At 38.7% G+C, this 15,931-nt stretch overlaps 1 protein-coding gene across 1 annotated transcript; it reads left to right on the top strand.

The window, feature by feature from the left end:
* Window positions 1-7,431: 7,431 nt before the first annotated feature.
* On the top strand, window positions 7,432-15,931 carry LOC149787144 (uncharacterized). Its single transcript, XM_089977647.1, has 3 exons — window positions 7,432-7,629; window positions 8,162-8,293; window positions 8,853-15,931. The coding sequence occupies exons 1-3, from the start codon at window positions 7,569-7,571 to the stop codon at window positions 9,032-9,034; spliced, it is 375 nt and encodes a 124-aa protein (XP_089833773.1). The 5' UTR covers window positions 7,432-7,568; the 3' UTR covers window positions 9,035-15,931.

Below are 15,931 nucleotides of genomic sequence, written 5' to 3' on the forward strand. Positions count from 1 at the left end.
ATTTTGTTGTATATGTGAAAATCTGTAATTTCTACCTGGTTGCAATGGACTTTTCATAGCTGCTATATAATCTGTCAAAAATAGAACATGTCAAACAGTTCTCCTTAAATGTTTAACCAAATACAATTATTTTTGTTTTAGATATACAAGTGTAGTTTTAATCCGATTGTTCTGAGAACTAAACGTTTGTTATAAGTTTATGTATGACCGTTTATATATATACATATATATATATATATATATATATATATATATAGAGAGAGAGAGAGAGAGAGAGAGAGAGAGAGAGAGAGAGAGAGAAAGAGAGAGAGAGAGCGAGAGAGAGAGACAGACAGATACAGAGAGAGAGGAGGGCTGTAAACCTCATTAGTTTCCAAGTGATAACCCAAAACAATATATTCTTCCTTAAAGTCTGTACTGGAAATTTGTCTGATCTCTTCTCAAGTCCTTCAAACGGTATATGGCTAGAAGCTGTGCATCTCAAGTATTTCCAAGTTATGACTCTAGGGTCATGACCCGCGGTCTGTATTGGATATGTCGGGATGTCTAGTTCTATATTATGTCTTTCAGACCAATATCATGCGGTAGTGCTCCTATGTTGTACTGTGCATTTTGGACATATGTATATGTATATGTATGGCTTACACAACTAATATATAAGGGGTCCCGGGTAAAGGAGTGGTCTGAAGCGCTCATCTTTACCCATCACTACTATCTCACTTTGTCCGCGTTGGTTTGAGTCTCGGGCCATGCCAGTGTGGGATTGTGAGAACGCTTGCCAGTAGCTTCCATTTGAAGGATAGTTCTTGATTAGCGTTTCTTCCTCCACCAGTTATATTGACCGCCATGTATAGAATAGCTGGGAAATGACGTTAAGCCCCAAAACAACCAGCCAATCAACCAACTGAACTAAACTAAAGATTATTCGTGAGGAAGTTTGTTCGTCATTTTTACACCCCACTACTTGTTACTCTTGTCTGCCCGTCACACTTTAACATTAGGTCAGTTTTTGGGTCTTGTGATACAAAAACAGTTTTAGTATTGTCATGTTGCCCTTAATTACCACCAGTGTAATATTACTGTACCTTGTCCTTAATTATAATCAGTGTACAAGTACTGTAAGTTGATCTCAATTACAATCAGTGTACTAGTAGTTAAGTTGCCTTAATTACCACCAGTGTACTAGTACTGTAAGTCCACCATAATTTGCCCTTAATTACCACCGGTGTAGTAGTACTGTAAATTTCCCTTAATTACCACAAGTGTACTAAAATTGTAAATTGCCCTTAATTACCACCAGTGTACTAGTACTGTAAGTTCACCATAAGTTGCCCTTAATTACCACCGGTGTAGTAGTACTGTGGGTTTCAAGAGTTGTCATCGCCGGGGGCGGATGTGGGAGATAAACACCCACTTCCCTTGGAAATCTCTCAGTGGCTTGTGTCTGATAAAGCCTCTGACAACCAAATCCAGCTCCAGGCCTTCACCAGTGGCGGAAACTGTTTAAACTGACTGGAGAAGGGATGACAGGCGAGCTTCTAGCGCCTCAAAACCAGATGATTAGGTCAGATCGGGCTCGTTAACCTTGGCTGGTCGCCCATCTAGGAGAAGGTAAACTCCGATTTCACACCTTCGCTGCCTTGCGACTATACCCTCTCATGGGAAAGGCTAAGGGAGTAAACCCCAACAAAAAAAAATCTGGAGACGGAGTCCCTTAGGCGACTTCACATTGATTTCAGTGTCAACTCGGCAACTCCTACGACGAGCTGGGGCCATGACGTATCGGCTTGTCCTTGCCCTTGGACCCATCAGCTGCGTGGAGAAGGGGTATGAGCTGCATGGGCAACAGTTGATTCTCCATATCACCCTGCCCAGGATTGCGCCCTGGAGAGGACACTCCAGCTTCTCTCCACAGCTTCGACAGAACACGGGAAGATGCAGTTTACATGTTATAAGTCAACGCTCGATTACCGTAGAGCCAGACGCCAGGGGTTGCTTCTGACGGTGGTTGAGACCAACATGTTTCACTGGACAGCTACCGCCCGCCTCAAACTGGGCAGCCCATAACCAATAAGGTGCCGTACCGCCACAGTTCGCCTGCCATGCTGGGTGCGTAAGGCTTAAGGTACGCGAGTACCTGACAAGCGGACTGCAACTACTGCACCAAGAAATAACAAAATACAAATAAAAAAGAAGACTTCAATCCTCAAGCTAGGTACCTGGAACGTCCGGACCATGCTGACTGGGCTTTCAGATGATCTCCAGACAATCAGAGGTGTTCGTAAGACTTCAGTCATCAACGACGAACTTGCAAGGCTCCAGGTCGACATCGCCTCACTACAAGAGACAGGACTACCAGTTTATGGGCCCCTCAGAGAAAAGAACTACACATTCTTCTGGCAAGGAAAAAGTGCAGATGAAGATAGAGAGTTCGGTGTTGGATTCACTGTCAGGAACACTCTGCTGGGAATGATAGAACCATGCCAACAAGGAAATGAAATACTGCTATCCCTCCGCATCCACACCACAATCCGGCCTGTCAACCTGATCAATGTTTATGCTCCCACACTAAGATCCTCCACAGATACCAACGATGAGTTTTATGATGAGTTAACCTCGCTCATCGACAAAATTCCCAAGGAAGAGAACTTGATTTTGCTGGGCGACTTCAATGCTAGGGTGGGTGCCGATCATGACTCTTGGCCCTCCTGTCTTGGCAAGTTTGGCGTTGGGAAGATGAATGAGAATGGGCAGCGCCTTCTAGAGATGTGCTCGTACCACGAACTCAGCATTACCAGTTCATTCTTTCAGACAAAGCCACAGCACAAAGAGTTTTGGAGGCATCCCCAGTCTAAACACTGGCACCAGCTGAACTTGATCATTACAAGACGGTCAGCCATGAAGGGTGTTCTTCTTACGCGTACCTTCCACAGTGCTGACTGCGACACCGACCACTCGCTGATGTGCTGCAAAATGAAGCTTCATCCAAAGAAGATCCACCGCTCTGGGCAAGAGGGTCAACCACACATTGATGTGAGCAAGACATCATATCCAGATAAGGCTGAGGAATTCACCTATGCTCTTTCCAAGACGTTTTACTCAGAACCCGCCCCCAACGGCAGTGCCAAAGAAAGATGGGATCACATAAGAGAGACTGTATACAGAATAGCCATATGGATGTTTGGTAAGAAGCAATTAAAGAACAATGACTGGTTTGAGGCTAACTCTGCCACACTCATGCCAGCCATAGAAGAGCGTCGCAGTGCTCACCTGCAACACAAGCGATCCCCCTGCCAGAAGACACATACAGGTCTAGCAGAAGCAAAGTGCAGAGATTAGCACGGCAGTGTGCCAATGAATACTGGCTTCAGCTCTGTCAGATTATCCAGTCAGCAGCAGATATTAGAAACATCAGAGGCATGTACGATGCCATAAAGAAAGCAATGGGTCCCACGAAGAAACTGACAGCACCACTGAAGCATGCCACAGGCGATACCATCCACAAAAGGGCAAGCAGATGGAGCGTTGGGTAGAATACTACTCCGAACTGTACTCCAAAGAGAACCACGTGACCAATGATGCCCTCAACGCCATTGGAAACCTCCATCTCATGGCCGAACTGGATGAGAAACATAGACGAACTAAAGAAGGCCTTAAAGAAACTGTCCCTAGGTAAAGCCCCAGGGAAGGATGGCATTACAGCAGCACGCATCAAGTGCTGCTCACACACCTGCACGACCTCCGCTGTCAGCGCTGGGATGAGGGTGCAGTGCCTCAGGACATGAGAGACGCTAACATCATAACCCTGTACAAGAACAAGGGCGACAGAAGCGACTGCAACAACTACAGGGGCATATCACTTCTCAGCATCGTGTGTAACGTTTTCGCACGCGTCATGCTGAACAGACTGCAGGCGCTTGCTGACAGAGTTTACCCAGAGTCAAAGTACGGGTTCCGCGCAGAGAGGTCCACAGTCGACATGATCTTCTCTGTCAGGCAACTGCAGGAGAAATGTATAGAACAACACATACCCCTTTTCCTGGAGTTTATAGACCTCACCAAGTCATTCAATCTGGTCAGCAGCAAAAAAATGGTTGCCCTCCAAAGCTGCTAAGCATGATTCAGTCCTTCCACGATGCCATGAAAGGCACAGTGCAGTACGATGGCTCAACATCCAACCCCTTTGACATCGGCAGTGGAGTTAAACAGCGCTGTGTCTTTGCCCCAACGCTCTTCGGAATCTTGTTCGCAGTCCTGCTAAAGCATGCCTTTGAGACGTCCACAGAAGGGATTTACCTACACACACGATCAGACGGCAGACTGTTCAACCCGGCACGACTGAAGGCAAAGAGCAAAGTGCGTGAAGTAACCATCAGGGACATGCTCTTCGCAGACGATGCTGTTCTAGACACCCACACAGGGGCTGAGCTTCAGCGCCTGATGGCCCGCTTTTCTAAAGCATGCGATGAGTTTGGGTTAACCATAAGCCTAAAGAAAACTAACGTGATGGTTCAGGACGCGGGCCCCCTAAGCATCCTCCTCAACAACGACGAACTTGAGGTGGTGAGTCAGTTCATGTATCTCGGCTCTACCATCACCAACAACCTCTCGCTCGATGCTGAGCTCAACAAGCGGATCGGAAAGGCATCAACAACTCTCTCCAGGTTGTCGCAGAGAGTGTGGAACAACACCATGCTGACCATGAACACTAAGATCACCGTGTACCGTGCATGCGTGCTAAGCACTCTCATGTACGCCATTGAAACCTGGACTCTGTACGCTTCACAAGAGAAAAGACTGGGCGTCTTACACATGCGATGCCTCCGACGCATACTCGAGATCATCTGGAACGATCGAGTAACAAACAACGAAGTGTTCGAGCGTGCCAAGATTCCCAGCATGATCACACTCCTCCGCCAACGCCGTATCAGATGGCTGGACCATGTACGTCGGATGGATGACGGACGGATACCCAAAGACATTCTTTATTCGGAACTCGCCTCTGGCAAAAGGTCGATCGGACGGCCACGCTTGCTAGCTGATGAAAGACGATCGCAGAGGAAGAAGAAGCAGCTCCAACCAACACCGACGCAACCTTCAAGTGCAGCAAGTGCAGCAGGGACTGCCACTCCCTCATTGGACTACTTAGCCACAGCAGACGCTGCACAACCACCAACCGGGACATCTCTCATGGGCGCAGTTCCATCGTCTCTCGAGACTAACGAAAGCCAACAGTAGTTCTTTAAATTTCCCTTAATTACCACAAGTGTACTAGAATTGTAAATAGCCCTTAATTGCCACCAGTGTTCTGGTACTGTAAGTTGCCTTCGATTACCACCAGTGTACTAGTAGTATAAGATGTCATTAATTACCACCAAAATACTAGTGTTGCTGTTTTAGAAATGAGTGTTTGTTTATGTGAATATAGTTCTCTTCTTACAAATGGCATGCCACAGAAGGCTAAAGGTATAGACAACCTCCTAGTCTGACATGAATATGCTATTTGACTCGTACTGGAGATCCTCACAAGACCGAATGTATAACTAAATCAGAAACCAGGTCCTTTTTAAAAAAATTACTTACCCCAAAACAACCAAACAAACAACGAAACAATGATGGAATCCTTATCAACACACTGAATCTTTTGCATTGGTGTCGTTTGGTAAAGTAAATATGACCATATGAAATGCATAACGCATGTGGATGTGAACTACAAGTAAGGCAATGGTGAAGGTGGCGGTCAAACTATCCTCTAGAATGGGGGTCCAATTTGATGAAACGCTCTCCACAAGAAATAAACCAAACCTCGAGAAAGAAGCTTCATATTTAATTTGTAATCATTGAGAACTGTATTGTAAACTAACTGTTTACATGGAATAGTATGACGGAGGAAATATACAAGGTCACAATCAGAATATTGTCCACCTTTTACTCTCGTAATTCCGCCTAAAGAAGAATCGCCACATACATCAAATGTATGTGCATTGCTACAACTACGTCAGAGGTTATTTCATGACCTGAACAAAATGGTCAAGCTACGGTCCTATCTCATCGGTGTATATACAAGGTGTGATCCGTAGGACTGACATAGAAGTTGTGAATGCTGTATTGTGTCTGGGAACAAGTTCGGCCTTCTTCTGCTAGCATCGTAGCTATATGACTGGAAATTGTTAACGCTACGTTATAAATCCTAAATCCAAACACACACGCACACACACACACACACACACACACACACACACACACACACAAAGATGTCACCTCCCTAATTTCAATCATCATTTGAGCTTTCTTCACAGTAATCAATATACACCTTATGTGCAACACACATACCTACTAAAGCAAGTTAATGAAGTTAAATGTCCCAACAACAGGACATTTCGCACTGATCGATCTAGCTAAATGTACAGCGTTTCTAGCTCGAGTCTTAAAAGCTCGTGTTGTAATTGCTATCTATTTCAAATTCTTATTGGCATTATTATTTGTAAATGGTAAATAGATTACAGATCAATGTTGAATCTAGGACTGCATCGTTATGTTACGTCTGTCTTCAATAATAGTATGGTTAAGAGTGGACTTCATTTTTTGCTGTTGTACACACTTCGGATGATATGTCTTGCAATAACTTTAGACGTTCCTATCAATATTCCTTGAACACGAAAATTCAAAGTCAATATAAACCAGTTTTCAATGAATTGTATGCTGTTTGAAAGTTACATGAAAAGAAATCATATAAATTTCCTGTACAAGGAAGGAGACTTGCTTTAGGGTTATCACCTGGAAACTATTGAGCTCCACATGCTCCGTCCGTCCCTGTCTCTCTCTGTCCCCCCTCTCTAGATATAACCCGGTATGATTGACACATTGAACATAGGCGGTGCTGCTTGCATCCCCGGTATCAAGTCTTAAGCAAAAATCCCATCACATAAAAAAGGTCGGGATTTTGTGTGTGCATCCTCATTTAGGATTGTAATTATCCCAATTTCTGATTTTATCTCAGGGAACCACCGTATTTAGGTATTCTTTGTATTCCTTATGTTGATGTTCATTTTCGTTTCTATTTTCTTGGTTACTTCTATGATATATATTTCCACGGGCAATCCTAAAAAATATATGCACTTCAGTTTGCTTCTGTTTTATTTCGCAAATTATTGGTGGCGCTTATTTTACACAAGCCACCTTTCCTTTTACTTCGAAACTTCCTTTTGGGAATAGTGGCTTGTTTCCCATTGGTTACAATATAAAAGACCCCCTTCCATCATTTTGAAGGGCATCTATGATATCTATTTTATAACCCTTTGTCTGAATGGCTGTCAGGATATTCGCCCATCTGGGGCAGTCTAGGCCACTGCAGATATCAAATTCTTATATTAAATATCCACATGTCGCGTAATTTGTAGCCTAACTCCTTATAATGCTGACACATTTGCAGTGCTTACTGCGCACGATTTTTCTTGCATCAGAGAGGTGAGAACGTGTATGGTTATAGAAAACAGTTTACCTTGAATATCACCTGTCTAATTTGCGTATTTAATGTCAGCGCCTCAGGAAAGAGAGCATAGTCAGGCATGGAGACACCGTATACGAAGTACCTTATTTTTCTAGGGATTCTAATCTGGCTAAAGCAAGGTAGGTGCGAGTGTACCAATACATTAACGATTGTATAAATTCTATCGAATCAGAAATATTAGTGAAAGATAAGCAAGTCTATTTTCTTTTCTTGTTGAGCTCTTATATTTTATGTTTCGAAGTCCTCCGCCATCATGATACTTTTCTTTTCTAATTACATTACTTTACCTCAACAATCGCAAGTATACACTGGGTTTTAAAAGTGCACATTCATTCTCACTATACAATATATTTTATAAGGTATAATACAACTCAACATTAAAAGAATATCATAATTATGAATATTTAAAAGTATATGATAATTACCAACATTAAAAGTTTGTGATATTACTCAACATTTTAAAGCAAAAGCATTATTCAACATCCTTGAAGGGTATAATAGAGCTCAATAGTACAGTACATGAAAATGATGAACATTTAAACTTATATAATAATACACAATATTGAAAATTTTATGTTCTAATTCAATGCTTAACAATAGATGATACCATAGATTTAGAAATAATATTTTGTTTGTTTAATTACTTTGCAGCGAATGCAATCAATTGTTACAGTTGTATTTTGGATGATGCGTGCAACGATCCATTTAAGTCATCCGGAGTCTCAACAATTCCCTGCAATGGGTCATGTTATAAGGTCAAGGCCACACGTACGAAAAAACAAGGTTTGTAAACATTTTTGAATAACACGCACACACACACACACACAGTAAAAATTCGAATATTCGGACGCCGATTATCCGGATTATTCCCCAGCGTTAAAGACATGAGTGTGCGTCGTACTTTTTACTGATTAAAATGAGCATGTATATATAAGGAAACTAAATTGTCTATTACGATGAAAACACAGAGAAGAGTAGCTTGAATCAGAAATAAGCAGTCGAATATAATTCCATGCAATTATATTTATAACGGTGGTTTGAACAGCCAAATTAGCCTTTTGAAATGCAAACATTCTACATGTATTTAGGACCGAGGGAGATGCAAAGAGAAAGTTGTAATTATTATTCATTTCTATTCAGTCATATAACAGACTTTGCTTACAATCGCTCAAGTTGTTTTTCATATTATTAGCTTATCACAGTGCGAAATGCTGTATTATAACGCCATCAAACAGTCATTACACGAATCGACACATCCATACCGAAACAATAATAGTAAGAATCGTTTACTCTGCGAAACAGATGAGCGATTAAGATATCAAATTTGACTATAATCTTGCAGCTGTTGGAAGAGGGTGCGAGCCTTCACTTTCTACCGGAGATAAATGCACCGAGGCCACAGAAAACGGGATCACTGGTACAGTGTGTATGTGTAATGGAAATCTCTGCAACTACGCAGTTCCGTTGGGCAGCGCCATCATCGTAACGGCAGCATCGATCATTATATATATTGCTCTTCACTAATGAGAAGAAATGAACTGTGTGTGTGCTGTATTTTGCCCTTATTATGTTATATGTTATATCGACATGTATTATTAATTATGTTTATCAATATAACTTGCTTCTGGATTTAAAGACCGAAGTTCGAAACCGGTTGGTAGCTATTATGCAGCTAGCACCATATAATCTATGATGGGTCATGTATGTTAGATTATGATATTCAGCCATGTCAGGTAAGAAAATCCCTATTGGTCAATCAACCGACCGGTGCTCAATTAGCAAGCTTTATATAGATATGCTTTGTAAACTGGTTTGCTATGTCGGACATCCAATCGAATCACGACAAGAATATGCTTCCTGGACTCAAGATAATTTTGGACAGAAGGAAAGGTGCAACCCATAGCACTTTTGTCTCGGCCTTTAAACATTCTCAGTCAATTGCAGCATTTTAACCCAGTATGTCTTCCTTTTTGCTTCCCATTTTTCATTTCATCCAGTAAACGATTTCCAATAAATGCTTTTGAATTTCTTTAAACTCTTAGTCACACTCATCTGTGGTTTTTAACATAAAATAACGTGATACTTGGATATTAAAGAGTATTTGCTACATGAAAACTTTTTTTAGGGAAATTTGGAACACACACACAAACACACACACACACACACACACACACACACACACAAGCATTACCTACATTAGGAGGACCTTGTAAATCCACATACATTAGGAGGCCCACCTCAAGGAAAGCATTTATACGCTTCCTTCATAGAGGGTTTTGTTTGATTTTAAACAAAAAAATATCTCAGGGTCTAGATTTTTTGAAAAACTACATTTTTCTTTTATTGATATGGTGTGTTTTCCACGTACATTGGGGGGATGACACACATGTGGTAAATGGCATACACTACGGGGACAGAGATTTACACACCTGTAGTTCACTACACTTAAGAGGACTTCGCAGAATTACCTCCTCCTTGTCCAAGGGAAAATTTCAGAATTCCGTTTGCTTCGTAAATGTTATTTATTTAATTGATTTATGTTTTCAACTTTTTGTTGTGTAGTATAAAATAAAAACAGAACAAAACAATATATAAGGATATACATTATTCCTATATTTGTTTTACTTTAGTATAAGCCATTCCGATGACTACAAACGACCCAGTAAGAGTTAAATATCACTTGTCGTTTTACAATTTTATGAGACAATTTAAAATTTTACGGATTCTATGGATCCAAAAAAGACAATAAAAACATGCAATTGCACAACAATAAATTATTTTGGCAGTAGTTACAAATTTGTTAATTTAAGAGTATGCATTATTTGAGAAAGGGGAAATCAAAAATATTAAAAATAAGACAGCTATAATCGTAAACAATACAAAAGATTTAGTAACTATTGAAGTTTTATGTCGAGAAAAATAAGGCTGGATAATCATGGATCAAGAGTACAAAAATACCAACTTACATTTCTGTGCAAAATGGCAACTGGCCCAAGGCTTCCTTAATTATAGTATCTCCGACTGCACCGGTTATTAGCGACATAGCTTATGACATAAATAGCTTCCAATCAATGCAAGCTTTACTACAACATTTTCTTCCTTTAGTCATCCGACAGAGAATGAAATATCATTTTTTTTCCTCCTCGACCTAATAATAATTTCGTCTCAAGTAATGTTGTTGTTGTTGTGGGATTTAACGCCATTTTTCAGCACACGATATGCTTTGCATGGCGGCCAGTATTAATAGTGGAGGAAGAACGCGAGAAAACCCCAGGAAGAACCACCGACCACAGAGAATCAACTGGCAAGCTTTCTTACATACCCACATTGACCGAATCCTAGACTGGAACCCACACAGACAGAGGTGAGATGGCAGTGATCCGTAACGGATAGCGCTTTAGACCTCTCGACCACTCGGGGCCCTGTCTCAAGTAATGGTAAATTAACTTTAAATATCTTTAATATGGTGATACAATGCTCCCATATGAAATAAGTATTGATGCACTTAGGTCAGTCTAAATTTGTTTGACAATCATGCCTGCTGAGATTCGAACAACCAAACTTTTGCTCAGAAATCAGCCAACAACATAGACGATATAAGTCTTTGATGAACCCAGTTTTCGGCTGTCTGTCTGTCTTTGTTGTGGTATATTTTGTCATCTTAAAATATATTATAGAAGGATAGAAAGTATGTTATTGCATGTGTATAAAACAGTGCTAAAATTCCTATCTCAGTATGATTTTGTTTTTTTTTCTTCCCTGTGTTTACATGTTTGAAAATGATTTATACCGTATAAACTTATTAATTATTAACATAGGACCTATAACTGTTACAGTTCTAGAAATACAGCTCCAGTGGCCAAGTTGTTATTGCATCCGCTTTGGATACGGGAGGTCGCAGGTTCGAACCCCGATCGACTCATAACAAAGACTTATAAAAAATAGTTTGGAGCTATGCCATCGTCTCTCGTAGACGGACGGATGCCAAGATAAAAAATAGTACTAACAAGTGTCTCACCATGCGCTCAGCACTAAGAGGTTAGTGTAATGACTGGTTGGGCTGTTGTCAGGATAATGTGAATGCGTGGGACGTGATGCTACATGTCTGTGGTATGATCCCCCAGTGCTAGACCACTATAAAATGCCACAATGCAGACGGCATATATATATATATATATATATATATATATATATATATATATATATATATATATATATATATATCTCTATCTGAAATATTGTTAAAGCTACGTTAAAACCCCACATTGCACACACTCATTTCAAGAAGAATGCGTGACCTTTAAGAAGCTATATTCCATTGCTGTGTATTTTACTGATTTTATTGATTTTCTGTTGGAGTTAGCTTGACCTGGCACACATTCAGATATCGTTCTGTTGTGCCGTCTATCCTCGTCTCGTTTTACCACCAATCTTTTCTAGGGAGATTATGTTCATGTATTATGCAAGTAAAGATCGTAATGTGTTAATTATCAAAATATTCTATGTGCGTTTTTATTGTACCTTCTGTGCCCCACACGAGATGTATCATTAAAAAAGTGCACGTGCGCTCGTGCTGTACTGGCGCCCCCGAACCGGATGCTCGTGATTAAAACACTGTACAAATTTACTCGTAACCATACCTGAGATGGTATTGACTACAATTTATGAGTGCGATTGTGATGTACGCATTCCCCTACACAAACACGTGACATATATACACAGCCAGGGTACAGCAAGTAGGTATATCATTATATAACGACAGTGTGGCAGTTAGCAAATTTGAGAAAGATACTTCTTTATTCAGACCCTATACCACATATATGGAACTATTTTACAATTTACACTAAACTAATAAATGAAATTCACTATTTTGTTTCCTTCATAGTCGGAATATGTTTAAATGTGTTGAAATGTTTAAGTTTCATATTTGGAAACAATTTGTATTATGGCTAAGATGGAAATCAAATGTACTCATAGACTCTAATTTTGGTGGTGTATTTGTTACCTCTCAAAATATAAACCAACCTTTGCTATCTCACGATTATAATTCGTAAGTATGTATGTATGGTTTATCTCACTTGGAGTATTAATTTGTAAATGTATACTTTGCATGTATAATGATCACACTTTATATAAAAATAATGTTTAAACACCGAAATTGTGATATGCTTACATGAATACATTTTTCTGGGTTCTTCTGAATTCATTTATACAGTATCATTTACAAAACGATATGGACTAATTTATCTAAGTGACTGTTTTCTTTACTTTGGTTTGTCGCAATAATTTTCTAACACAATACTAATAAAACTGGTTACACATGACGCCCCAAAGAAGTAGTTGTAATTAAAAAATATATCGTAAATTTATACTATATTGATCGGGGAAGGGCGTTTGTTTTCAGGACGTTGTAAGGAATTACGAAAATACTATATTTTTGCTGCAAGGTTTCAGATTTATTGGGGATTTAAATAACACATTTATATAGTTTTTTTTAGTTGAATTTAAAATTAAAGGCAACATCATAGGTCATATATATTTTTAGAGTGTTATTCAGTGGATACAGTATAAAAGCACTTTTCATTTCTCACTATTTCGGTCCTGATTATGAAAAAGTATACAAAATAATTAGACCAGTATGGTGTACAGTGACCATTACAGTTATACATCTTTTCACACCATACTTACAGTACATTTATTCTTGTCGCCATATTTTCACACTATACTACTAGTACATTTATCCTTGTCGCCATCTTTTCACACTATACTACTAGTGCATTTATCCTTGTCGCCATATTGTCACACTATACTACTAGTACATTTATCCTTGTCGCCATCTTTTCACACTATAACACTAGTACATTTATCTTGTCGCCATATTGTCATACTATACTACTAGTACATTCATCCTTGTCGCCATCTTTTCACACTATACTACTAGCAGATTTATCCTTGTCTCCATCTTTTCACACTATACTACTATACATTTATCCTTGTCGCCATATTGTCACACTATACTAGTAGGATATTTATCTTGTCGCCATATTGTCAAACTATACTACTAGTACATTTATTCTTGTCGCCATGTTTTTACACTATACTACTAGTACATTTATCCTTGTCGCCATATTGTCACACTATACTACTAGTACATTTATCTTGTCGCCATATTGTCACACTATACTACTAGTACATATAAATTTAGCCAGTTGCAAGGTAACGTAAATGTTGATAAGAAGATAATATTAAATAAATTTAACTTTTATATCAAGAAAAATAATATTTGCAAACTGAATGGTATAGTACTTTAAAATAGATGTATATTCGACGCAATGCAAATATTAGTAACAAGAAGCATGATAATAATTGACGAAAGTGTATCCAATTCAAGCTTATCCCTGACTCTAACCTATATAATTTGTATGCTCGGTACTTCCAATAATTCATTTATAGACCAACGGACCTTTTTCAAGCAGACATTGTAAATAAGAGAATAAAAGTTAATATATTATTGTATTCATTTTCAATTTGTACTCTCATATGGATTAATGCAATCCATAGGGCGTGTTTAGATTATCATCTCATATGGACTAATAGAATCCATAGGACGTATTTAGATTATCATCTCATATGGACTAATGCAATCCATAGGACGTATTTAGAATGCAAATTACTTGTGCTGATAAAATAAGCTGACATATATTTCAAAGCTTTTAGTAAGGATAATATATCGATAACGTAAATAAACCTGTTTGGTGATAAAATACAGTCTGAATAGAAACTGGCCTCCTCGTAGATCGAAAATAAAGATCGATTGTCTGTGAAGGCAAGTATAGTCTGAATACTACCTGGCCTCCTCGTGGATTCAAGTTAAAGACTGATTATTATCTATGAAGAAATTTATGCTGGTGGAAAGTAGAGACCTTGTAAATATCTTTGAACTGAATTAAGGCATTCGGTAAACGTCTAATTTATGCGTGTTTGGATTAATGAAAGCTTTCAGAGTGTATATGTCTCTATTCTCTCGCTCTGGGCGGATATTTGAAATCATTATATGCTTCACAAATATCTTAATAGTTTTTAGTTCAGTCGAAATTTGTCTAATTTTCTCATTCAAATACATCTGTATGCTAAGTTAATTCAGAACATCAATATTTAGATATTCATTGTCAGACTTATGGCTTTATATGCATAAGTGTCAACCAAATGTACAAGCCATGTATTGCTTCCAAACGTTCTAATTAAACGGCATCGTTTCGGTCACAGTTTCTGTAAACGTCACGGCCGTATTTGTATCAACATCTTTGAGTTGTCTCTAAAATAAGATAATGAAATCATCTTTCTCGGTTGTTACACAGCCATCAAATTATAATTTGGCCTTTGAGATGTCTCTAAAATAACATAATGAAAAAAATCTTTCCAGGTATTTACACAGCCATCAAATTATACCTTGGTCTTTGAGTTCTCTCTAAAATTAGACAATGAAATCATCTTTCTCGGTTGTTACACAACCATCAAATTATACATTGGTCTTTCAGGTGTCTCTAAAATAAGATAACGAAATCATCTTTCCCGGTTGTTACACAACCATCAAATTATACTTTGGTCTTTCAGTTGTCTCTAAAATAAGATAATGAAATCATCTTTCTCGGTTGTTACACAGTCATCAAATTATACTTTGGTCTTTGAGTTGCCTCTAAAAAGAGATAATGAAATCATCTTTCCCGGTTGTTACACAGCCATCCAATTATACTTTGGTCTTTCAGTTGTCTCTAAAATAAGATAATTAAAGCATCTTTCTCGGTTGTTACACAACCATCAAATTATACTTTGGTCTTTCAGTTGTCTCTAAAATAAGATAATGAAATCATCTTTGCCGTTGTTACACAGCCATCAAATTATACTTTGGCTGATTTTATAGCTTTTCCATACTTTAATTAGGAATGTCTGTCAATTATTTTGCACACAACTTGTATTCTAATGTATGGGACATTCTGAATAGAATCTGGCCTCCTAGTAGATCGAAACTAAATTTTGGCTATTATTTAAGAAGAAAATTGTACTGGTGTAAAGTAGAGACCTTGTAAACATCTTTGAACTTAATTAAGACATTCAGGTAAACTTACAGTTTATGCGTCTTTGTATTAATAAAACCTTTAAGAGTGTATATACCTCTTTTCTCTCGCTCTAGGCGAACATTGGTCGTCATCATATACCTAAACGAATATCTTGATGGTTTTTAAGGCAGTCAAAATTTGTTAACTTTTCTCATTCAGTTACATGTGTATGCTGTATTAATTCTAAACATGGAATTTTTTATATTTATTTTCAAAGTTTTGGCTTTATATGCATAAGTGAAACCTAATGAACAAGACAAGTTATGCTTCCAGACGTTTTGATTAAACCGCATCGTTTCGGTTA

The sequence above is a fragment of the Sinohyriopsis cumingii genome, chromosome 12 (genome assembly GCF_028554795.1).
Source record: "Sinohyriopsis cumingii isolate HCF-2022 chromosome 12, ASM2855479v2, whole genome shotgun sequence".
Classification (NCBI taxonomy): domain Eukaryota; kingdom Metazoa; phylum Mollusca; class Bivalvia; order Unionida; family Unionidae; genus Sinohyriopsis; species Sinohyriopsis cumingii.

Excerpts from the sequence above, each read along its gene's own strand:
- LOC149787144 (XM_089977647.1), top strand. The coding sequence starts at position 7,569 with ATGGAGACACCGTATACGAAGTACCTTATTTTTCTAGGGATTCTAATC. Across the intron at positions 7,630-8,161 it reads TCTAATCTGGCTAAAGCAAG|CGAATGCAATCAATTGTTAC; the intron begins GTAGGTGCGAGT and ends ATTACTTTGCAG. Across the intron at positions 8,294-8,852 it reads CACACGTACGAAAAAACAAG|CTGTTGGAAGAGGGTGCGAG; the intron begins GTTTGTAAACAT and ends ATAATCTTGCAG.